Source organism: Pseudophryne corroboree, chromosome 2, assembly GCF_028390025.1.
Source record: "Pseudophryne corroboree isolate aPseCor3 chromosome 2, aPseCor3.hap2, whole genome shotgun sequence".
Taxonomy (NCBI): domain Eukaryota; kingdom Metazoa; phylum Chordata; class Amphibia; order Anura; family Myobatrachidae; genus Pseudophryne; species Pseudophryne corroboree.
The window spans coordinates 324660718-324686144 of NC_086445.1; the positions used below are offsets into that span (position 1 = coordinate 324660718).

The window sequence follows — 25427 nt, forward strand, 5'->3', positions numbered from 1 at the left end:
TTTACTCTTGATGCCAGAGTGCAAATATCCCTCTGCGCATCTCGCATATATAGAAATGCATCCTTTAAATGCTCTATAGTCAATAAAATACTGTCCCTGTCAAAGGTATCAATATTTTTAGTCAGGGAATCCGACCAAGCCACCTCAGCTCTGCACATCCAGGCTGAGGCGATCGCTGGTCGCAGTATAACACCAGCATGTGTGTGTATACTTTTTAGGATATTTTTCAGCCTCCTATCAGCTGGCTCCTTAAGTACGGCCCTATCCGTAGATGTTACCGCTACTTGTTCTGATAAGCGTGTGAGCGCCTTATTCACCCTGAGGGGTGTTTCCCACCGCGCCTTAACTTCTGGCGGGAAAGGGTATACCGCCAATAATTTTCTATCGGGGGAAACCCACGCATCATCACACACTTCATTTAATTTATCTGATTCAGGAAAAACTACAGGTAGTTTTTTCACCTCACACATAATACCCTTTTTTGTGGTACTTGGAGTATCAGAAATATGTAACACCTCCTTCATTGCCCTTAACGTGTGGCCCTAAAAGAAAATACGTTTGTTTCTTCACCGTCGACACTGAAATCAGTGTCCGTGTCTGGGTCTGTGTCGACCAACTGAGGTAAATGGGCATTTTACAGCCCCTGACAGTGTTTGAGACGCCTGGACAGATACTAATTTGTTCGCCGGCCCTCTCATGTCGTCAACCGGCTTGTAGCGTGTTGACATTGTCACGTAATTTCCATAAATAAGCCATCCATTCCGGTGTCGACTCCCTAGAGAGTGACATCACCATTACAGGCAATTTGCTCCGCCTCCTCACCAATATTTTCCTCATACATGTCGACACACACGTACCGACATACAGCACACACATAGGGAATGCTCTGATAGAGGACAGGACCCACTAGCCCTTTGGGGAGACAGAGGGAGAGTTTGCCAGCACACACCAAAACGCTATAATTATCCAGGGACAACCTTTATATAAGTGTTCCTCCCTTATAGCATTTTAATATATATACATATCGCCAAATCAGTGCCCCCCCTCTCTGTTTTAACCCTGTTTCTGTAGTGCAGTGCAGGGGAGAGCATGGGAGCCTTCCCACCAGCCTTTCTGTGAGGGAAAATGGCGCTGTGTGCTGAGGAGAATAGGCCCCGCCCCCTTTTCGGCGGGCTTCTTCTCCGGAGTTTTAGATATCTGGCAGGGGTTAAATACATCCATATAGCCTCAAGGGCTATATGTGATGTATTTTTCGCCATACAGGTATTATACATTGCTGCCCAGGGCGCCCCCCTCCAGCGCCCTGCACCCTCCGTGACCGCTGTGTGAAGTGTGCTGACAACAATGGCGCACAGCTGCAGTGCTGTGCGCTACCTGATGAAGACTGAGAGTCTTCTGCCGCCTGGTTCCGGACCTCTTCATCTTCAGCGTCTGCAAGGGGGGTCGGCGGCGCGGCTCCGGGACGAACCCCAGGGCGAGCCCTGTGTTCCGACTCCCTCTGGAGCTATGTCCAGTAGCCTAAGAATCCAATCCATCCTGCACGCAGGTGAGTTGAAAATCTCTCCCCTAAGTCCCTCGATGCAGTGAGCCTGTTGCCAGCAGGACTCACTGAAAATAAAGAACCTAAAAACTTTTTCTAAGTAACTCTTTAAGAGAGCCACCTAGATTGCACCCTTCTCGGCCGGGCACAAAAACCTAACTGAGGCTTGGAGGAGGGTCATAGGGGGAGGAGCCAGTACACACCATGTGATCCTAAAAGCTTGCTCTTGTGCCCTGTCTCCTGCAGAGCCGCTATTCCCCATGGTCCTGACGGAGTCCCCAGCATCCACTAGGACGTTAGAGAAATAAGAATTTACTCACCGGTAATTCTATTTCTCGTAGTCCGTAGTGGATGCTGGGGACTCCGTAAGGACCATGGGGAATAGACGGGCTCCGCAGGAGACTGGGCACACTATAAGAAAGATTTGGTACTACCTGGTGTGCACTGGCTCCTCCCTCTATGCCCCTCCTCCAGACCTCAGTTAGGATACTGTGCCCGGAAGAGCTGACACAATAAGGAAGGATTTTGAATCCCGGGTAAGACTCATACCAGCCACACCAATCACACCGTATAACTCGTGATATTAAACCCAGTTAACAGTATGAAATATAACTGAGCCTCTCAACAGATGGCTCAACAATAACCCTTTAGTTAGGCAATAACTATATACAAGTATTGCAGACAATCCGCACTTGGGATGGGCGCCCAGCATCCACTACGGACTACGAGAAATAGAATTACCGGTGAGTAAATTCTTATTTTCTTTGACGTCCTAGTGGATGCTGGGGACTCCGTAAGGACCATGGGGATTATACCAAAGCTCCCAAACGGGCGGGAGAGTGCAGATGACTCTGCAGCACCGAATGAGAGAACTCAAGGTCCTCCTCAGCCAGGGTATCATATTTGTAGAATTTAGCAAACGTGTTTGCCCCTGACCAAGTTGCAGCTCGGCAAAGTTGTAAAGCCGAGACCCCTTGGGCAGCCGCCCAAGATGAGCCCACCTTCCTCGTGGAATGGGCTTTCACTGATTTAGGATGCGGCAATCCAGCCGCAGAATGCGCCAGCTGAATTGTGCTACAAATCCAGCGAGCAATAGTCTGCTTAGAAGCAGGAGCACCTATTTTGTTGGGTGCATACAGGATAAAAAGCAAGTCAGTTTTCCTGACTCCAGCCGTCCTGGAAACATAAATTTTCAAGGCCCTGACTACGTCCAGTAACTTGGAATCCTCCAAGTCCCTAGTAGCCGCAGGCACCACAATAGGTTGGTTCAAGTGAAAAGCTGATACCACCTTAGGGAGAAACTGGGGACGAGTCCTCAATTCTGCCCTATCCATATGGAAAATCAGATAAGGGCTTTTACATGACAAAGCCGCCAATTCTGACACACGCCTGGCCGAAGCCAAGGCCAATAACATGACCACTTTCCACGTGAGATATTTCAGATCCACGGTTTTAAGTGGTTCAAACCAATGTGATTTTAGGAAACTCAACACCACATTGAGATCCCAAGGTGCCACAGGAGGCACAAAAGGGGGCTGAATATGAAGCACTCCCTTTACAAAAGTTTGAACTTCAGGCAGTGAAGCCAGTTCTTTCTGGAAGAAAATCGACAGAGCCGAAATCTGGACCTTAATGGAACCCAATTTTAGGCCTTCCTGGCCTCACACCACGCAACATATTTTCGCCAAATGCGGTGATAATGGTTTGCGGTTACTTCTTTCCTGGCTTTTATCAGCGTAGGAATGACTTCCTCCGGAATGCCCTTTTCCTTTAGGATCCGGAATTCACCCGCCATGCCGTCAAACGCAGCCGCGGTAAGTGTTGGAACAGACAGGGCCCCTGCTGTAGCAGATCCTGTCTGAGCGGTAGAGGCCATGGGTCCTCTGATAACATTTCTTGAAGTTCCGGGTACCAAGCTCTTCTTGGCCAATCCGGAACCACGAGTATCGTTCTTACTCCTCGCCTTCTTATTATTCTCAGTACCTTTGGTATGAGAGGCAGAGGAGGGAACACATAAACCGACTGGTACACCCACGGTGTCACTAGAGCGTCCACAGCTATCGCCTGAGGGTCCCTTGACCTGGCGCAATATCTCTTTAGCTTTTTGTTGAGGCGGGACGCCATCATGTCCACCTGTGGCCTTTCCCAACGGTTTACCAACAGTAGGAAGACTTCTGGATGAAGTCCCCACTCTCCCGGGTGTAGGTCGTGTCTGCTGAGGAAGTCTGCTTCCCAGTTGTCCACTCCCGGAATGAACACTGCTGACAGTGCTAAGACGTGATTTTCCGCCCATCGGAGAATCCTTGTGGCTTCTGCCATCGCCATCCTGCTTCTTGTGCCGCCCTGTCGGTTTACATGGGCGACTGCCGTGATGTTGTCTGATTGGATCAGTACCGGCTGGTTTTGAAGCAGAGGCCTTGCCAGACTTAGGGCATTGTAAATGGCCCTCAGTTCCAGAATATTTATGTGTAGGGACGACTCCTGACTTGACCAAAGTCCTTGGAAATTTCTTCCCTGTGTGACTGCCCCCCAGCCTCGAAGGCTGGCATCCGTGGTCACCAGGACCCAGTCCTGTATGCCGAATCTGCGGCCCTCTAGTAGATGAGCACTCTGCAGCCACCACAGTAGAGATAACCCTGTCTCCAAGGACCAGGGTATCAGTTGATGCATCTGAAGATGCGATCCCGACCACTTGTCCAAGAGGTCCCACTGGAAGGTCCTTGCATGGAACCTGCCGAATGGAATTGCTTCGTACGAAGCCACCATTTTTCCCAGGACTCGTGTGCAGTGATGCACCGATACCCGTTTTGGTTTCAGGAGGTCTCTGACTAGAGATGACAGCTCCTTGGCTTTCTCCTGCGGGAGAAACACTTTTTTCTGTTCTGTGTCCAGAATCATCCCCAGGAACAGTAAGCGTGTGGAAGGAACCAGTTGTGACTTTGGAATGTTTAGAATCCAGCCATGCTGTTGTAGCACTTCCCGAGATAGTGCTACTCCGACCAGTAACTGCTCCCTGGACCTCGCCTTTATTAGGAGATCGTCCAAGTACGGGATAATTAAAACTCCCTTTTTTCGAAGGAGTATCATCATTTCTGCCATTACCTTGGTAAACACCCTCGGTGCCGTGGACAGTCCAAACGGTAGTGTCTGGAATTGGTAATGGCAATCCTGTACCACCAATCTGAGGTACTCCTGGTGGGGAAGGTAAATTGGGACATGCAGGTAAGCATCCTTGATGTCCAGGGATACCATGTAATCCCCCTCGTCCAGGCTTGCAATAACCGCCCTGAGCGATTCCATCTTGAACTTGAATCTTTTTATGTATGTGTTCAAGGATTTCAAATTTAAAATGGGTCTCACCGAACCGTCCGGTTTCGGTACCACAAACAGTGTGGAATAGTAACCCCGTCCTTGTTGAAGTAGGGGTACTTTGACTATAACCTGCTGGGAATACAGCTTGTGAATTGCTTCTAGTACAGCCTCCCTGCCCGAGGGAGTTGTCGGTAAGGCCGATTTGAGGAAACGGCGGGGGGGAGGCGCCTCGAATTCCAGCTTGTACCCCTGAGATACTACTTGAAGGATCCAGGGATCCACCCGTGAGCGAACCCACTGATCACTGAAATTTTTGAGGCGGCCCCCCTCCGTACCTGGCTCCGCCTGTGGAGCCCCACCGTCATGCGGCGGATTTGGAAGAAGCGGGGGAGGACTTTTGTTCCTGGGAACCTGCTGCGTGGTGCAGCTTTTTTCCCCTTCCTCTGCCTCTAGACAGAAAGGACCCGCCTGTTTTTCTGGGGTCGAAAGGACTGTACCTGGTAATACGGCGCTTTCTTAGGCTGTGAGGGGACATGGGGCAAAAATGCTGACTTCCCAGCTGTTGCTGTGGAAACAAGGTCTGAGAGACCCTCCCCGAATAACTCCTCACCCTTATAAGGCAAAACTTCCATGTGCCTTTTAGAATCTGCATCCCCTGTCCACTGCCGAGTCCATAAGCCTCTCCTAGCAGAAATGGACAATGCACTTATTCTAGATGCCAGCCGGCAGATCTCCCTCTGTGCATCTCTCATGTACAAGACTGAGTCTTTTATATGCTCTACGGTTAGCAATATAGTGTCCCTGTCCAGGGTGTCAATATTTTCTGACAGGGAATCTGACCAAGCAGCAGCAGCACTGCACATCCACGCTGAAGCAATAGCTGGTCTCAGTATAACACCAGTGTGTGTATATATAGACTTTAGGATAGCCTCCTGCTTTCTATCAGCAGGTTCCTTTAGGGCGGCCGTATCCGGAGACGGTAGTGCCACCTTTTTAGACAAACGTGTGAGCGCTTTATCCACCCTAGGGGGAGTTTCCCAACGTGACCTATCCTCTGGCGAGAAAGGGAACGCCATTAGCAATTTTTTTGAAATCACCAATTTTTTATCAGGGAAAGCCCACGCTTCTTCACACACTTCAATTAATTCTTCAGATGGGGGAAAAACTATTGGTAGTTTTTTCTCCCCAAACATAATACCCTTTTTTGAGGTACCTGGGTTTATATCAGAAATGTGTAAAACCTCTTTCATTGCCTCAATCATGCAACGAATGGCCCTAGTGGACATTAAATTTGACTCATCGTCGTCGACACTGGTATCAGTATCCGTGTCGACATCTGTGTCTGCCATCTGAGGTAGTGGGCGTTTTAGAGCCCCTGATGGCCTTTGAATTGCCTAGGCAGGCACGAGCTGAGAAGCCGGCTGTCCCGCATTTGGCATGTCGTCAAATTTTTTATGTAAGGAGTCGACACTTGCACGTAATTCCTTCCATAAGTCCATCCACTCAGGTGTCTGCCCCGCAGGGGGTGACATCACATTTATAGGCATCTGCTCCGCCTCCACATAAGTCTCCTCATCAAACATGTCGACACAGCCGTACTGACACACCGCACACACACACACAGGGAATGCTCTTAAAGGAGACAGGACCCCACAAAAGCCCTTTGGGGAGACAGAGAGAGAGTATGCCAGCACACACCAGAGCGCTATATAATGCAGGGACTAACCGAATTATGTCCCCTATAGCTGCTATAATATTTACTGCGCCTCAAATTTGTGCCCCCCCTCTCTTTTTTACCCTTTTCTGTAGTGTAGACTGCAGGGGAGAGTCAGGGAGCTTCCTTCCAGCGGAACTGTGAGGGAGACATGGCGCCAGTGTGCTGAGGGAGATGGCTCCGCCCCTTTTTCGGCGGACGTTTCTCACGCTTTTTTCTGTATTCTGGCAGGGGTAATTACCACATATATAGCCTCTGGGGCTATATATTGTGGTTATTTTGCCAGCCAAGGTGATTTTATTGCTGCTCAGGGCGCCCCCCCAGCGCCCTGCACCCTCAGTGACCGGAGTGTGAAGTGTGTATGAGGAGCAATGGCGCACAGCTGCAGTGCTGTGCGCTACCTTGGTGAAGACTGAAGTCTTCTGCCGCCGATTTTCCGGACCATCTTCATGCTTCTGGCTCTGTAAGGGGGACGGCGGTGCGGCTCCGGGAACGAACACCAAGGACGGGTCCTGCGGTCGATCCCTCTGGAGCTAATGGTGTCCAGTAGCCTAAGAAGCCCAAGCTAGCTGCAAGCAGGTAGGTTCGCTTCTTCTCCCCTTAGTCCCTCGTTGCAGTGAGCCTGTTGCCAGCAGGTCTCACTGTAAAATAAAAAACCTAACATATACTTTCTTTCTAGGAGCTCAGGAGAGCCCCTAGTGTGCATCCAGCTCGGCCGGGCACAGAAATCTAACTGAGGTCTGGAGGAGGGGCATAGAGGGAGGAGCCAGTGCACACCAGGTAGTACCAAATCTTTCTTATAGTGTGCCCAGTCTCCTGCGGAGCCCGTCTATTCCCCATGGTCCTTACGGAGTCCCCAGCATCCACTAGGACGTCAGAGAAATATGGCAAAAAGTTTGACTTCCCAGTAGTAGCTGTGGAAACCAGGTCCGAGATACCGTCCCCAAACAATTCCTCACCCTTGTAAGGTAACACCTCCATGTGTTTTTTGGAGTCGGCATCACCTGTCCACTGCCGAGTCCACAGGACCTTCCTGGCAGAAATTGACATTGCATTAATTCTAGAGCCCAGTAGGCAAATGTCCCTCTGGGCATCCCTCATATATAGGACAGTGTCTTTTATATGCCCCAGGGTCAGCATAATGGTATCCCTGTCCAAGGTATCCATTTCCTCAGACAGATTATCTGTCCACACTGCTACAGCACTACACATCAACGCCGACGCAATTGCCGGCCTCAGTAGAGTCCCTGAATGTGTATAAACAGATTTCAGGATACTTTCCTGCTTTCTATCTGCAGGATCCTTTAGGGTGGCCGTATCCTGCGACGGCAGGGCCACCTTCTTAGATAAGCGTGAGAGCTTTATCTACCCTAGGGGAGGATTCCCAGCGCACCCTGTCCTCTGGCGGGAAAGGGTACGCCATAAGTAACCTTTTGGAAATCAGGACTTTCTTATCTGGGGAATCCCACGCTCTTTCACATAACTCATTTAACTCATGTGAAGGGGGAAAAGTCACCTCTTGCTTTTTCTCCCCATACATATAAACCCTCTGGTCAGGGACAGGGTTTACCTCTGATATGTGTAAAACATCCTTCATCGCTATAATCATGTAGCATATAGCTTTTGTCATTTTCGGTTGCAATTTTGCATCATCGTCGTCGACACTGGAGTCAGAATCTGTGTCAACCATTTTGGATAGTGGGCGCTTTTGAGACACTGAGGGCCTCTGCGCTGTAGGATCAGGCATGGGTTGAGACCCTGACTGGCCCGAGGTATCAGCTTTATCCAACCTTTTATGTAAGGAGTTTACATTATCATTTAACACCTTCCACATATCCATCCAATCAGGTGTCGGCACAGTCGGCGGCGACACGTCAGTCAACTGCACTTGCTCTGCCTCCACATAGCCCTCCTCGTCAAACATGTCGACACACGCGTACCGACACACCACACACACAGGGGAAGCTCTAAATGAGGACAGGACCACCACAAGGCCTTTTGGAGAGACAGAGAGAGAGTGTATGCCCGCACACACCCCAGCGCTATATAACCCAGGGATTACACAGTAACTTAGTGTTTACCCAGTAGCTGCTGTATTATGATTAATGCGCCTAAATTTATGTGCCCCCCCCCCCCCTCTCTTTTTACCCTTCTATCGTGATTCTGCAGGGGAGAGCCTGGGGAGCTTCCTCTCAGCGGAGCTGTGGAAGGAAAATTGCGCTGGTGAGTGCTGAGGAAGAAGGCCACGCCCCCTCAGCGGCGGGCTTCTGTCCTGCGATTTTGTGTAAAATAAATGGCGGGGGCTCATACATATAACAGTGTCCAACTGTCTATATGCAGCTTTCGCCAGGAGGTATCAATTGCTGCCCAGGGCGCCCCCCCCTGCGCCCTACAGTGACCGGAGTGTGTGGGTTAGTGTGGGCGCAATGGCGCACAGCTGCAGTGCTGTGCGCTACCTCATGTGAAGACAGGAGTCTTCTGCCGCCGATTTCGATGTCTTCTCCGCTTCTGCCAGCTTCTGTCTTCTGGCTCTGCGAGGGGGACGGCGGCGCGGCTCCGGGAACGGACGACAAGGTCAGGTCCTGTGTTCGATCCCTCTGGAGCTAATGGTGTCCAGTAGCCTAAGAAGCGCAACCTAGCCGCAGTTAGTAGGTTTGCTTCTCTCCCCTCAGTCCCACGTAGCAGAGAGTCTGTTGCCAGCAGAAGCTCTCTGAAAATAAAAAACCTAACTAAAATACTTTCTTGTTAGCAAGCTCAGGAGAGCTCACTAAAAGCACCCAGCTCTGTCCGGGCACAGATTCTAACTGAGGTCTGGAGGAGGGGCATAGAGGGAGGAGCCAGTGCACACCAGTAGTACTAAATCTTTCTTTAGAGTGCCCAGTCTCCTGCGGAGCCAGTCTATTCCCCATGGTCCTTACGGAGTCCCCAGCATCCACTAGGACGTTAGAGAAATAAAAAAGTCAAACTGTCTCTTTGTATTCCAAATATCATAGGTACTATTTAGAATACAGTGTCTGTTTGTGTGGGCTAAAGTGGTCACAGGAGTTTATCAGGAGCACAATGGGCATGCATATTCTGCTAACACATTAATATTTATGGTTGCCCAGAAGCTGGCCAATTTATGCACGAGAGACTGACTAAAAAAAGATATGAAACAGCTGAGAACATGTGAGGGGAGTTTCATTCAGTGTGATGGATGCAAAATCACGTTCTGGAACTGAAAATCTCATCCATCTACATCGCAAGTTTGCATCGCACCTCATAGGGGTGCACAAATAAACTTAAGAAGCTGGCGTGACCATATGTGGCCGGTGTGTGCATTTGGGCATCCCACCCCTTGCTGCCCATTCACATATCCGTTTAATGTATAATTGTGAGTGCAAAGAAGCATGACAACAATATAGTCATATTAAGATGTTACCTCTTCTTTCCTTGCATCCTTTTCTTGGTGTTCCAATGTTTCTTCTTTTACAATAACTGTTGATGTTGGCTCAGGGGGTGGGAGGTAACTCTTTGAATTCACAGCTTCAAATAATTTATCCACAAAGCCTTGGGTTTCTGAAATAGGTTTTAAGAATTTAAGTTTGTCAGTTTGAAAGTTAAACGAGAACATATTCTTTGCAGCTCAATGATAAAATACAGCATTTATCAACCAATGCTGGATCTGATGCACCTGCACTAACCAAGTATATACCTTGGTCAAGTCAGATTTAAGCTAGGTAGTGGTTACGCACCTCAGTGATATACCAGTTATCCATCCGACTGTTAAATTATCTGTCTTATAACTAGTGTACACACTAGTGACTGATTTTCTGATGAAGCAACGATAGGAATTCAACTGATTTACTATGGAATTTGGCTCAACGTTGTAAAAATGTTGTGCATGCAGCACAGATTAGATGAGCCAATCAGAAAGACAGCAGGCTCAGGGTACTGTGTTGCAGGCCAAAGTGTCAGAAATTAACTGTTTGGTTTGATTACTGAACAGTGTCTACCCAGCTTTACAGACAAAAGCAGAGAATTCTATTGTTGAAACAGATTTGTTTGGCCTTGCATACAATAATGGATAAACTCAGGTCTACGTGCCTGATTCAGAGACGGACACAATGGGGTATATGCAATTCACGGCGAATCGCGGCAAATTATCGCCGTTTTTTTAATTCGACACAATTCGACAGGTGAATTCCGGCAGGTGGCTGCCGGAATTCACCATATTCAATGAAAAACAGATTCGACAGTCCCGCGGGCGAAAAACGGCCGATTTGCCGGATTTTGCCGCGAATTAAAAAAAGGGAAAAACCCGGAAAAAAAATGGCGTGGGGTCCCCCCTCCAAAGCATAACCAGCCTCGGGCTCTTCGAGCTGGTCCTGTTTCTAAAAATGCGGGGTAAAAATTGACAGGGGATCCCCCGTATTTTTAAAACCAGCACCGGGCTCTGCACCTGATGCTGGTGCAAAAAATACGGGGGACAAAAAGAGTAGGGGTCCCCCGTATTTTATACACCAGCATCGGGCTCCACTAGCTGGACAGATAATGCCACAGCCGGGGGTCACTTTTATACAGCGCCCTGCGGCCGTGGCATTAAATATCCAACTAGTCACCCCTGGCCGGGGTACCCTGGGGGAGTGGGGACCCCTTCAATCAAGGGGTCCCCCCCCCCCCCAGCCACCCAAGGGCCAGGGGTGAAGCCCGAGGCTGTCCCCCCCATCCAATGGCTGCGGATGGGAGGCTGATAGCCTTGAGTAAAATGACAAGAATATTGTTTTTTCCAGTAGTACTACAAGTCCCAGCAAGCCTCCCCCGCAAGCTGGTACTTGGAGAACCACAAGTACCAGCATGCGGGAGAAAAACGGGCCCGCTGGTACCTGTAGTACTACTGGAAAAAAAATACCCAAATAAAAACAGGACACACACACCTTGAGAGTAAAACTTTATTACACACCTGCCGACACACACATACTTACCTATGTTGACACGCCGACTGCCAGAGTCTCCGACGATCCGGGGTACCTGTGAAAAAAATTATACTCACCTCAATCCAGTGTCAGGGAGATAATCCACGTACTTGTTAACAAAAAAAAACGAACACCCGTGCCATGCCAGACTGAAAGGGGTCCCATGCTTACACATCAGACCCCTTTCCCCGAATGCCGGGACACCACGTGACTCCTGTCACTGAGGTCCCTTCAGCCAATCAGGAAGCACTAGTTCCGTGGCGCTCACCTGATTGGCTGTGCGCTGTCTGAGCTGTCAGACAGCGCATCGCAAAGCCTCTCCATTACTTTCAATGGTGAGAACTTTGCCGTCTGCGGAGGTTACCCGCGGTCAGCCTCTGACCGGCGGGTGACCTCACCACTAGCCGCTAACTTCCCACCATTGAAAGTAATGGACGGAGCTGTGCGATGTGCTGTCTGAGTTCAGACAGCGCATAGCCAAATCAGGTGAGCGCAACGAAGTTGCGCTTCCTGATTGGCTTTAGAGACCTTTCTGTGACAGCTGTCACTCTGAGAGGTCTCTCTGCATTCGGGGATAGGGGTCCCATGTGTAAGCATGGGACCCCTTTCAGTCCGTTGGTCAGGTGTCCGGTTTTTTTTTTTTTTAACAAGTACGTGGATTTATCTCTGGACCCTGGCTGAGGTGAGTATATTGATCTTTTCTTTTCAGGTATCCGTGGATTCTACTTGGAGAAGAGGACCGATGTCGGCGTATGAAATAAAGTTTTACTGTCACTGTGTCTGTGTCCTGTTTTTATTTGGGTATTTTTTTCCCAGTAGAACTACAGGTACCAGCGGGCCCGTTTTTTCTCCCGCATGCTGGTACTTGTGGTTCTCCAAGTACCAGCTTGCGGGGGGAGGCTTGCTGGGACTTGTAGTTCTTCTGGAATAAACAATATTCTTGACATTTTACCAAGGCTATCAGCCTCCCATCCGCAGCCCTTGGATGGGGGGGACAGCCTCGGGCTTCACCCCTGGCCCTTGGGTGGCTGGGTGGGGGGGACCCCTTGATTAAAGGGGTCCCCACTCCCCCAGGGTACCCCGGCCAGGGGTGACTAGTTGGATATTTAATGCCACGGCCGCAGGGCACTGTATAAAAGTGACCCCCGGCTGTGGCATTATCTGTCCAGCTAGTGGAGCCCGATGCTGGTGTAAAAAATACGGGGGACCCCTACTCGTTTTGTCCCCCGTATTTTTTGCACCAGCACCAGGCGCAGAGCCCGGTGCTGGTTTTAAAAATACGGGGGATCCCCTGTCAATTTTTCCCCCGCATTTTTAGAACCAGGACCAGCTCGAAGAGCCCGAGGCTGGTTATGCTTTGGATGGGGGACCCCACGCCATTTTTTTCAGGGATTTCACCATTCCATCTATAAAAAAAAAATAAAAAAAAAAAATATATATATATATATATATATATATATATATATATATATATATATATATATATATATATATATATATATATATATATATATATATATATTATTTTTACAAATATATAAATAATACTTGTGCCTCCAAAAAAGACAAACCAAGTACCTAATCCCTTCTAATATAAATAGATCTGATATTACCACGAAAAAAAACCACAAAAAAAACATGTTTTAAATTTTTTTTTATTGGTTTCACCCTCCAAAGTGTGGCGGATTGAAAATGACGAATTTGCTGTCTAAAAGCACTGCTGTCGAATTTCCAAACTTGAATTGAATATGCTTTTGTCGAATTGCAGCACTTGTATCATTGCAGAAAAGTCGAATTTGCAAAAAGTCGAATTTCAAAAAGTCGAATTTTGAAAGTCCGTTTTTTTGACGGAAAGCACTGAATTGCATTGACGATTTATTTATTTTTGGCGAAAATGACCCGAAATTCGACAATTTCGGGAATTCGACCGCAATTGCATATACCCCAATGTCGGTGTTGCATGCTGTGGAGTGATTATTTGACACTGTGCATGCATTTAAGTTTCCCTGCGCATGTGCCACCATGGTTTTCCTGTGGTGATCACAGTTTGGATTTCTTTGCAAAGTGAATAACAGTCAGAGGGTGTTTGGAGGAGGTAACTTGGTTGTGGCACCTGAAACGCATATGTGTTTCGTCAATTTCAGGGGCTTGTCACAGTTTGCAACTGTGACACAGTAACAATGGCTCCAGTGTCCTACTTCCGATGTCCATAGGATTACTTAAAGTCGATTATCAGCCGATAATACAATACAAATCTCGGTGGCTGTGACATTTGCATATTTCCGCACAGCAGCTGCGTACTAAATCACAGCTGTAACAGTATTTGCACAAGTCTCTGAATCATCTCTATGTATTGGCTATAATTGCAACATAGCACTATGCCCCATTAACAACTTGCGCTCTGTGACACTCCTATTTTCCTACAGAGAAGTCACAATTGGATTAGTTATAATATACATAATAAAAAATTACATTTGTTGTGGACAGTGATCCAGCTTGAGAGCACAAAGGTCCACAATATATAAACCTTAAAGCTTGTAACATGCTGTTTTAAATAAGAATTTACTTACCGATAATTCTATTTCTCGTAGTCCGTAGTGGATGCTGGGGACTCCGTCAGGACCATGGGGATAGCGGGCTCCGCAGGAGACAGGGCACATCTAAAAAGCTTTTTAGGTCACATGGTGTGTACTGGCTCCTCCCCCCATGACCCTCCTCCAAGCCTCAGTTAGGTACTGTGCCCGGACGAGCGTACACAATAAGGAAGGATCTTGAATCCCGGGTAAGACTCATACCAGCCACACCAATCACACCGTACAACTTGTGATCTGAATCCAGTTAACAGTATGATAACAAAACGAAGTAGCCTCCGAAAAGATGGCTCACAACAATAGTAATAACCCGATTTTTGTAACAATAACTATGTACAAGCATTGCAGACAATCCGCACTTGGGATGGGCGCCCAGCATCCACTACGGACTACGAGAAATAGAATTATCGGTAAGTAAATTCTTATTTTCTCTAACGTCCTAGTGGATGCTGGGGACTCCGTCAGGACCATGGGGATTATACCAAAGCTCCCAAACGGGCGGGAGAGTGCGGATGACTCTGCAGCACCGAATGAGAGAACTCCAGGTCCTCCTTAGCCAGAGTATCAAAATTTGTAAAATTTTACAAATGTGTTCTCCCCTGACCACGTAGCTGCTCGGCAAAGTTGTAATGCCGAGACTCCTCGGGCAGCCGCCCAGGATGAGCCCACCTTCCTTGTGGAATGGGCATCTACATATTTCGTCTGTGGCAGGCCTGCCACAGAATGTGCAAGCTGAATTGTACTACAAATCCAGCGTGCAATAGACTGCTTAGAAGCATGAGCACCCAGCTTGTTGGGTGTATACAGTATAAACAGCAAGTCAGACTTTCTGACTCCAGCCGTCCTAACTATATTATATATATATATATATATATATATATATATATATATATATATATATATATTTTTAGGGCCCTGACCACGTCTAGTAACTTGGAGTCCTCCAAGTCCCTAGTAGCCGCAGGCACCACAAGAGGTTGTTTCAGGTGAAAACGCTGACACCCCTTTATTAAGAAACTGGAGACGAGTCCCAGTTCTGTCCTGTTCAAATGGAAAATTTTAATATGGGCTTTTGTAAGACAAAGCCGCCCATTCTGACAATCGCCTGGCCGAGGCCAGGGCTAACAACATGGTCACTTCCCATGTGAGATATTTGTCAACAGCATGGTCACTTTCCATGTGAGATATTTCAAATCCACAGATTTGAGCGGTTCAAACCAATATGATTTTAAGAAATCCCAACACTATGTTGAGATCTCACGGTGCCCCTAGGGGCACAAAAAAGCTGTATATGCAATACATCCTTTACAATCTGGACTTCAGGAACTGAAGTCAATTCTTTCTGGAAGAAAATCTACAGGGCCGAAATTTAAATGTTAATGAACCCCCATTTGAGGTCCAAAACACTCCTGTTTTCAGGAAGTGTAGAAATCGACCTAGTTGAATTTCCGTCGTGGAGCCTTCCTGGCCTCACCCACGCAACATATTTTTACCACATGTGGTGATGACGTTGTGCGGTCACCTCCTTCCTGGCTTTGACCAAGGTAGGTATGACCTCTTATGGAATGCCTTTTCCCCTCAGGATCCGGCATTCAACCGCCATGCCGTCAAACGCAGCCGCGGTAAGTCTTGGAATAGACATGGTACTTGCTGAATCAAGTCCCTTCTTAGCTCCCCAGGCCCTTAGTCCTCTGTGAGCATTTCTTGAAGTTCCGGGTACCAAGTCCCTCTTGGCCAATCCGGAGTATAGTTCATACTCCTCTATGTCTTATAATTCTCAATACCCTGGTTATGAGAAACAGAGGAGGGAACACATACACAGACTGGTACACCCACGGTGTTACCAGAACATCCACAGCTATCGCCTGAAGGTCTCATGACCTGGCGGAATACCTGTCCCGTTTTTTGTTCGGGCGGGACGCCATCATGTCCACCTTTGGTCTTTGCCAACGGTCCACAATCATGTTGAAAAAACTTCCCTATGAAGTTTCCACTCTCCCGGGTGGAGGTCATGCCTGCTGAGGAAGTCTGCTTCCCAGTCGTCCACTCCCGGAAAGAACACTGCTGACAGTGCTATCACATGATTTTCCGCCTAGCGAAAAATCCTTGCAGTTTTCACTGCCCTCCTGCTTCTTGTGCCGCCCTTCTGTTTACGTGGGCGACTGCCGTGATGTTATCCCACTGGATCAATACCGGCTGACCTTGAAGCAGAGGTCTAGCTAAGTTTAGAGCATTATAAATTTGCTCTAAGCTTATTTATGCGGAGAGAATTCTCCAGACTTAATCACACTTCCCTGGAAATTTTTTCCCTGTGTGACTGTTCCCCAGCCTCTCAGGCTGGCCTCCGTGGTCACCGGCATCCAATCCTGAATGCCGAATCTGCGGCCCTCTAGAAGATGAGCACTCTGTAACCACCACAGGAGAGACACCCTTGTCCTTGGATATAGGGTTATCCGCTGATGCATCTGAGGATGCGATCCGGACCATTTGTCCAGCAGATCCCACTGAAGAGTTCTTGCGGGAAATCTGCCGAATGGAATTGCTTCGTAATAAGCCACCATTTTTACCAGGACTCTTGTGCAATGATGCACTGACACTTTTCCTGGTTTTAGGAGGATCCCGATTAGCTCGGATAACTCCCTGGTTTTCTCCACTGGGAGAAACACGTTTTTCTGGACTGTGTCCAGAATCTTCCCTAGGAACAGTAGACGTGTCGTCGGAAAAAGCTGCGATTTTGGAATATTTAGAATCCACTCGTGCTGTCGTAGAACTACTTAAGATAGTGCTACTCCGACCTCCAACTGTTCTCTGGACCTTGCCCTTATCAGGAAAGCGTCCATGTTTCTTTTAAGAAAAATCCTCATTCCGGCCATTACCTTGGTAAAGACCCGGGGCGCCGTGGACAATCCAAACGGCAGCGTCTGAACGGATAGTGACAGTTCTGTACCAGGAACCTGAAGTACCCTTGGTGAGAAGGGCAAATTTGGACCTGTAGGTAAACGTCCCTGATATCCAGTGACATCATATCGTCCCCCTCTTCCTGGTTCGCTATCACTGCTCCGAGTGACTCCATCTTGATTTGAACGCTTGTATGTAAGTGTTCAAATATTTCAGATCTCACCGAGCCGGTTGGCTTCAGTACCACAATATAGTGTGGAATACTACCCCCTTCCTTGTTGTAAGAAGGGTACTTTGATTATCACCTGCTGGGAATACAGCCTGTGAATTGTGTGAGGGGGAGACGTCTCGAATTTCCAATGTACACCTGGGATATTACATGTAGGATCCCGGAGTTCCCTTGCGAGTGTTGCTGAAACTCTTGAGATGACCCCCTACCGCACCTGAGTCCGCTTGTACGGCCCCAGCGTTATGCTGCGGACTTGGCAGAAGCCGTGAGGAGCTTCTGTTCCTGGGAATGAGCTGCTTGCTGCAGTCTTCTTCCCTTTCCTCTCCCCCTGGGCAGATATGACTGGCCTTCGCCCGCCTGCCCGTATGGGGACGAAAGGACTGAGACTGAAAAGACTGTGTCCTTTTCTGCCAATATGTGACTCGGGGTAACAAAAGGTGGATTTTTCAGCTGTTGCCATGGCCACCAGGTCCAATGGACCGCCCCTTTATACGGCAATACTTCCATATGCCCTCTGGAATCTGCCTCACCTGACCACTGTCGTGTCTTCGTCTGGCAGATATGTACATCACATTTACTCTTGATGCCAGAATGCAAATATGCCTCTGCGCATCACACATATATAGAAATGCATCCTTAAAATGCTCTATAGACAATAAAATACTGTCCCTGTCAAGGGTATCAAAATTTTCAGTCAGGAAATCCGACCAAGCCCCCTCAGCGCTGCACATCCAGGCTGAGGCGATTGCTGGTCGTAGTATAACACCAGTATGTGTGTATATACTGTTATGATATTTTCCAGCTTCCTATCAGCTGGCTCCTTGAGGGCGGCCGTATCTGGAAACGGTAACGCCATGTTTTTTATAAGCGTGTGAGCGCCTTGTCCACCCTAAGGTGTGTTTTCCAACTCGCCCTTACTACTGGCGGGAAAAAGGGTATACCGCCCATAACTTTCTGTCGGAGGAACCCCACGTATCATCACACACTTCATTTAATTTATCCGATTCAGGCAAAACTACAAGTAGTTTATTCCCACCCTACAAAATACCCTTATTTGTGGTACTTGTGGTATCAGAAATACGTAACACCTCCTTCATTGCCCTTAACATGTAACTTGTGGCCCTAAAGGAAAAATACGTTTGTTTCTTCACCGTCGACACTGGGGTCAGTGTCCATGTCTGTGTCTGTCGACCAACTGAGGTAAATGGGCGTTTTTACAAGCCCCTGACGGTGTCTGAGACGCCTGGACCGATACTAATTTGTCCGCCGGCTGTCTCATGTCGTCAACCGGCTTGCAGCGTGTTGACATTATCACGTAATTCCATAAGTAAGCCATCCATTCTGGTGTCGACTCCCTAGAGAGTGACATCACCATTACAGGCAATTTTCTCCGTCTCCTCACCAACATTTTCCTCATACATGTCGACACACACGTACCGACCTACAGCACACACATACAGGGAATGCTCTGATAGAGGACAGGACCCACTAGCCCTTTGGGGAGACAGAGGGAGAGTTTGCCAGCACACACCAAAAGCGCCATAATGTATATAACAACCCTAGAAGGTGTTGTTTCTATATATGGGCTCTTAATATATAATTATATCGCCAATTTATGCCCCCCTTCTCTTTAACCCTGTTTCTGTAGTGCAGGGGAGAGTGGGAGCCTTCCTCACCAGCGGAGCTGGTCAGGAAAATGGCGCTGAGTGCTGAGGAGAATAAGCTCCGCCCCTTTCACGGCGGGCTTTTCTCCCGGTTATTAGGAAAACTGGCCTGGGTTAAATACATACATATAGCCTTAATGGCTATATGTGATGTATTTATTTGCCAAATAGGTATTTATATTGCTGCCCAGGGCGCCCCCAGCAGCGCCCTGCACCCTCCGTGACCGTGTCAGTGAGCCGTGTAGCAACAATGGCGCACAGCTGCAGTGCTGTGCGCTACCTCTCTGAAGACTGTGAAGTCTTCTGCCGCCTGTTTCCGGACCTCCGTTCCGCCGTCTTTCTTCAGCGTCTGTAAGGGGGATCGGCGGCGCGGCTCCGGGACGAACCCCAGGCTGACCTGTGTTCCGACTCCCTCTGGAGCTCAGTGTCCAGTAGCCTAAAACTTCAATCCTCCTGCACGCAGGTGAGTTGCAAGTCTCTCCCCTAAGTCCCTCGTTGCAGTGATCCTGTCGCCAGCAGGAATCACTGATTAGAAACCTAAAAAAAAAAAAAACTTTACTAAACAGCTCCTTAAGAGAGCCATCCAGTTTGCACCCTTCTCGGACGGGCACAAAAACCTAACTGAGGCTTGGAGGAGGGTCATGGGGGGAGGAGCCAGTACACACCATGTGACCTAAAAAGCTTTTTAGATGTGCCCTGTCTCCTGCGGAGCCCGCTATCCCCATGGTCCTGACGGAGTCCCCAGCATCCACTAGGACGTTAGAGAAAGGTTGTTAGGTCTAGATTTATTATTCAATTAAATAAAATGATTGTGTTATGTGACTCATTTATACAATACTTCTTTCCTCCAATACAGATGTGTCCACTTACATCTAGCCTCCCTGCATGTGAAACAGTCCTTCTAGTCAGGCTATGCAGTGGCGTGACTTGGTAGCGCCAAGTGTCTTCATGCGACTTTCCATTAAAATGCTTCTTTTTCACAAAACTATGCAAACAGGACATACAATCTACATACTAAATGCTACACTACAGTGTTTTCCTACAAAACACTAACACTGTAACAGTCTGATACTCCACTGTAATTAAATACTCCGCTTTTTCAAATGGGACACAAGTGGTCCAGGGACAGGTTAGGTTTGGGTGGGCTTAACCATGTGACAAATGGACTTTCTTCACTACTTCACTCACAAATGAAAGCTCTTAAAGCATGCGATTCCATTGTGATGCTAAAATAAAACTGAGGGGATTAACAACAGTATGAACTATTTGAGATTTTTTTCAAAAATGTAAAATATTAGCTTTTTGAGAAAAACTAAATTTTGTCTAAAAAACTGTTAATTTAAAATTTTTAGAAAAAAAAAAAAGGTACTGCTGTGTTATAGATCATATGAAAGCCCATGGATTGCCCAACTCTCTAGCTTAATTAGGTGAGCTGCAAGTGCAATTTCAAGGCATATAACTTGAAAGCCATTGAAGTCAGCCTAAGTTTTGGGGGGTTTCTTTATACCCATGGCAGCAGTTATTATAACAATCTGAAATGGTCAGTCTGAAACCTGTGTTAAGTTGGTGTGGAATAACCTGACAACAAATTATTGGTATCACTCCACAATCATAAAAATAGATGAGGATAAACTGAATACAAATAGACAAAACATAAATATATAGTAAAGTAATAATGCAAAATTATAAAACGTGCAAAATCAGAATAAGTAGCATTGCAAGAATCAAATATGGTGAGGTTACGTTTACTCAAATCTTACTGTTCCCCGGAAAACCACAATGGCCTAACGTTACTCATACTACCATATGCCTGCTTAAAACAGACAGCAGTGTTGCTGTTACCTCTCCTATGGAAGCTTTGCACTAATTTGAATGGTTATGGACAAACACTTTGGGGGGTATTCAATAGTTTAAAAAATACGATTTTACTCACCGGTAAATCTATTTCTCGTAGTCCGTAGTGGATGCTGGGACTCCGTAAGGACCATGGGGATTAGCGGCTCCGCAGGAGTCTGGGCACAACTAAAGAAAGCTTTAGGACTACCTGGTGTGCACTGGCTCCTCCCACTAAGACCCTCCTCCAGACCTCAGTTAGGATACTGTGCCCGGAAGAGCTGACACAATAAGGAAGGATTTTGAATCCCGGGTAAGACTCATACCAGCCACACCAATCACACCGTATAACTCGTGATACTATACCCAGTTAACAGTATGAAATATAACTGAGCCTCTCAACAGATGGCTCAACAATAACCCTTTAGTTAGGCAATAACTATAAACAAGTATTGCAGACAATCCGCACTTGGGATGGGCGCCCAGCATCCACTACGGACTACGAGAAATAGATTTACCGGTGAGTAAAATCTTATTTTCTCTGACGTCCTAAGTGGATGCTGGGACTCCGTAAGGACCATGGGGATTATACCAAAGCTCCCAAACGGGCGGGAGAGTGCGGATGACTCTGCAGCACCGAATGAGCAAACTCTAGGTCCTCCTCAGCCAGGGTATCATACTTGTAGACTCTTACAAAAATGTTTTAACCCGACCAAGTAACAGCTCGGCAAAGTTGTAAAGCCGAGACCCCTCGGGCAGCCGCCCAAGAAGAGCCCACTTTCCTCGTGGAATGGGCTTTTACAGATTTAGGGTGCGGCAGTCCAGCCGCAGAATGTGCAAGTTGAATCGTGCTACAGATCCAGCGAGCAATAGTCTGCTTAGAAGCAGGAGCACCCAGCTTGTTGGGTGCATACAGGAGAAATAGCGAGTCAGTTTTCCTGACTCCAGCTGTCCTGGAAACATATACTTTTCAGGGCCCTGACTACGTCCAGTAACTTGAAATCCTCCAAGTCCCAAGTAGCAGCAGGCACCACAATAGGTTGGTTCACATGAAAAACTGATACCACCTTAGGAAGGAATTGGGAACGAGTCCTCAATTCCGCCTTATCCATATAAAATACAGATAAGGGCTTTTGTATGACAAAGTCACCAATTCTGATACACGCCTGGCCGACGCCAAGGCCCACAGAATGACCACTTTCCACGTGAGGTATTATAGCTCCACGGATTTAAGTGGCTCAACCCAATGCGACTTCAGGAAATCCAACACCACGTTGAGATCCCACGGTGCCACTGGAGGCACAAACGGGGGCTGACTATGCAGCACTCCCTTAACAAAAGTCTGAACTTCAGGCAGTGAAGCCAGTTCAATTTTGGAAGAAAATCGATAGAGCCGAAATCTGGACCTTAATGGAACCCAATTTTAGGCCCATAGTCACCACTGACTGTAGGAAGTGCAGAAATAGACCTAGCTGAAATTTCTCCTTTGGGGCCTTCCTGGCCTCACAGTACGCAACATATTTCCGCCATATGCGGTGATAATGGTTTGCGTTCACTTCTTTCCTAGCTTTAAATAGCGTAGGGATAACTTCCTCCGGAATTCCCTTTTCCTTCAGGATCCGGCGTTCAACCGCCATGCCGTCAAACGCAGCCGCGGTACGTCTTGGAACAGACAGGCCCCCTGCTGCAGCAGGTCCTGTCTGAGCGGCAGAGGCCATGGGTCCTCTGAGATCATTTCTTGGAGTTCTGGTTACCAAGTTCTTCTTGGCCAACCCGGAACAGTGAGTATAGTTCTTACTCCTCTCCTTCTTATTATTCTCATTACCCTGGGTAAGAGAGGCAGAGAAGGGAACACATACACCGACTGGTACACCCACGGTGTTACCAGAGCGTCCACAGCTATCGCCTGAGGGTCCTTGACCTGGCGCAATATCTTTGTAACTTTTAGTTGAGGCGGGACGCCATCATGTCCACCTGTGGCCTTTCCCAACGGTGTACAATCATTTGGAAGACTTCTGGATGAAGTCCCCACTCTCCCGGGTGGAGGTCGTGTCTTCTGAGAAAGTCTGCTTCTCAGTTGTCCACTCCGGGAATGAACACTGCTGACAGTGTTAACACATGATTTTCCGCCCATCGGAGAATCCTTGTGGCTTCCGCCATCCTGCTTCTTGTGCCGCCCTGTCGGTTTACATGAGCGTCTGCCGTGATGTTGTCTGACTGGATCAGCACGGGCCGGTGTTGAAGCAGGGTCTAGCCTGACTTAGGGCATTGTAAATGGCCCTTAGTTCCAGAATATTTATGTGTAGGGAAGTCTCCTGACTTTTCCATAGTCCTTGGAAGTTTCTTCCCTGTGTGACTGCCCCCCAGCCTCGAAGGCTGGCATCCGTGGTCACCAGGACCCAGTCCTGTATGCCGAATCTGCGGCCCCCTAGAAGATGAGCACTCTGCAGCCACCACAACAGCGACACCCTGGCCCTTGGAGACAGAGTTATCCGCCGATGCATCTGAAGATGCGACCCGGACCACTTGTCCAACAGATCCCACTGGAAAATCCTTGCATGGGACCTGGCGAATGGAATTTCTTCGTAAGAAGCTACCATCTTTCCCAGGGCTCGCGTGCATTGATGCACCGACACCTGTATACGTATTAGGAGGTCTCTGTCTAGAGACGACTACTCCTTGGACTTCTCCTCCGGGAGAAACCCCTTTTATCCTGTTCTGTGTCCAGAACCATACCCAGGAACAGTAGACGCGTCGTAGTAACCAGCTGCGACTTTGGAATATTCAGAATCCAGCCGTGCTGTTGTAGCACTTCCCGAGATAGTGCTACTCCGACGAACAACTGCTCCCTGGACCTCGCCTTTATAAGGAGATCGTCCAAGTACGGGATAATTATTTCGGCCATTACCTTGGTAAATACCTCGGTGCCGGGGACAGACCAACGGCAACGTCTGGAATTGGTAATGACAATCCTGTACCACAATTTTTAGGTACTCCTGGTGAAGAGGGTAAATAGGGACATGCAGGTAAGCATCCTTGATGTCCAGTGAAATTCTCCAGGCTTGCAATAATCGCCCTGAGCGATTCCATTTTGAACTTGAACCTTCGTATATAAGTGTTCAAGGCTTTCAAGTTTAGAATGGGTCTTACCGGACCGTCTGGTTTCGGTACCACAACATTTTGGAATAGTAACCCCGGCCTTGTTGAAGAAGGGTTACCTTGATTTCACCTGCTGGAAGTACAGCTTGTGAATTGCCGCCAGTACTACCTTTCTCCGAGGGCAGCAGGCAAGGCTGATGTGAGGTAACGGCGAGGGGGAGTCGCCTCGAACTCCAGCCTGTATCCCTGTGAAACTATTTGCAGAACCTAGGGATCCACCTGTGGGCAAGCCCACTGGTCCCTGAAGTTCCTGAGACGCGCCCCTACCTCACCTGTCTCCACCTGTGGAGCCCCAGCGTCATGCGGTGCACTCAGAGGAAGCGGGGGAAGATTTTTGATCCTGGGAACTGGCTGCTGGTGCAGCTTTTTCCTTCTTCCCTTGTCTCTGTGCAGAAAGGAAGCGCCTTTGACCCGCTTGCTTTTCTGAAGCCTAAAGGACTGTACTTGAAAATACGGTGCTTTCTTAGGCTGTGAGGAAACCTGAGGTAAAAAATTTTCTTCCCAGCTTTTGCTGTGGATACGAGGTCCCAGAGACCATCCCCAAACAATTCCTCGCCCTTATAAGGCAGAATCTCCATGTGCCTTTTACAGGCAGCATCACCTGTCCACTGCCGGGATTCTAATACCCTCCTGGCAGAATGGACATTGCATTAATTCTGGATGCCAGCCGGCAAATATCCCTCTGTGCATCCTTTATATATAAGACGACGTCTTTAATATGCTCTATGTTAGCAGAATATTCTCCCTGTCTTAGAGTATTATCTGACAGGGTATCAGACCACGCTGCTGCAGCACTATTTATGCTGAGGCAATTGCAGGTCTCAGTATATAACCTGAGTGTGTATATACAGACTTCAGGATAGCCTCCTGCTTTTTATCAGCAGGCTCCTTCAAGGTGGCCGTATCCTAAGACGGCAGTGCCACCTTTTTTGACAAACGTGTGAGCGCCTTATCCACCCTAAGGTATATCTCCCAACGTGACCTATCCTCTGGCGGGAAAGGGTACGCCATCAGTAACTTTTTAGAAATTACCAGTTTCTTATCGGGGGAACCCACGCTTCTTTACACACTTCATTCACTTATCTGATGGGGGAACAAAACACTGGCTGCTTTTTCTCCCCAAAAATAAGAATTTACTTACCGATAATTCTATTTCTCGTAGTCCGTAGTGGATGCTGGGGACTCCGTAAGGACCATGGGAATAGCGGCTCCGCAGGAGTCTGGGCACAAAAGTAAAGCTTTAGGACTACCTGGTGTGCACTGGCTCCTCCCCCTATGACCCTCCTCCAAGCCTCAGTTAGGATACTGTGCCCGGACGAGCGTACACAATAAGGAAGGATTTTGAATCCCGTGTAAGACTCATACCAGCCACACCAATCACACCGTATAACTTGTGATCTAAACCCAGTTAACAGCATGATAACAGAGGAGCCTCTAGAAAAAATGGCTCACTACAGCAATAACCCGATTTTTGGTAACAACTATGTACCAGTATTGCAGACAATCCGCACTTGGGATGGGCGCCCAGCATC

The 25427-nt window shown here is 48.0% G+C and overlaps 1 protein-coding gene across 3 annotated transcripts in view; it reads right to left on the reverse strand.

Annotated features, from left to right (window-relative positions):
• RBM26 (RNA binding motif protein 26) overlaps positions 1 to 25427 on the reverse strand; it is a 421593-nt gene that overhangs the window by 368517 nt on the left and 27649 nt on the right. For all 3 annotated transcript variants that reach the window (XM_063952997.1, XM_063952996.1, XM_063952995.1), the window contains exon 3: positions 9988 to 10124. In XM_063952997.1, coding sequence (XP_063809067.1) covers positions 9988 to 10124 — 137 coding nt within the window. The remainder of the gene's footprint in view (positions 1 to 9987; positions 10125 to 25427) is intronic.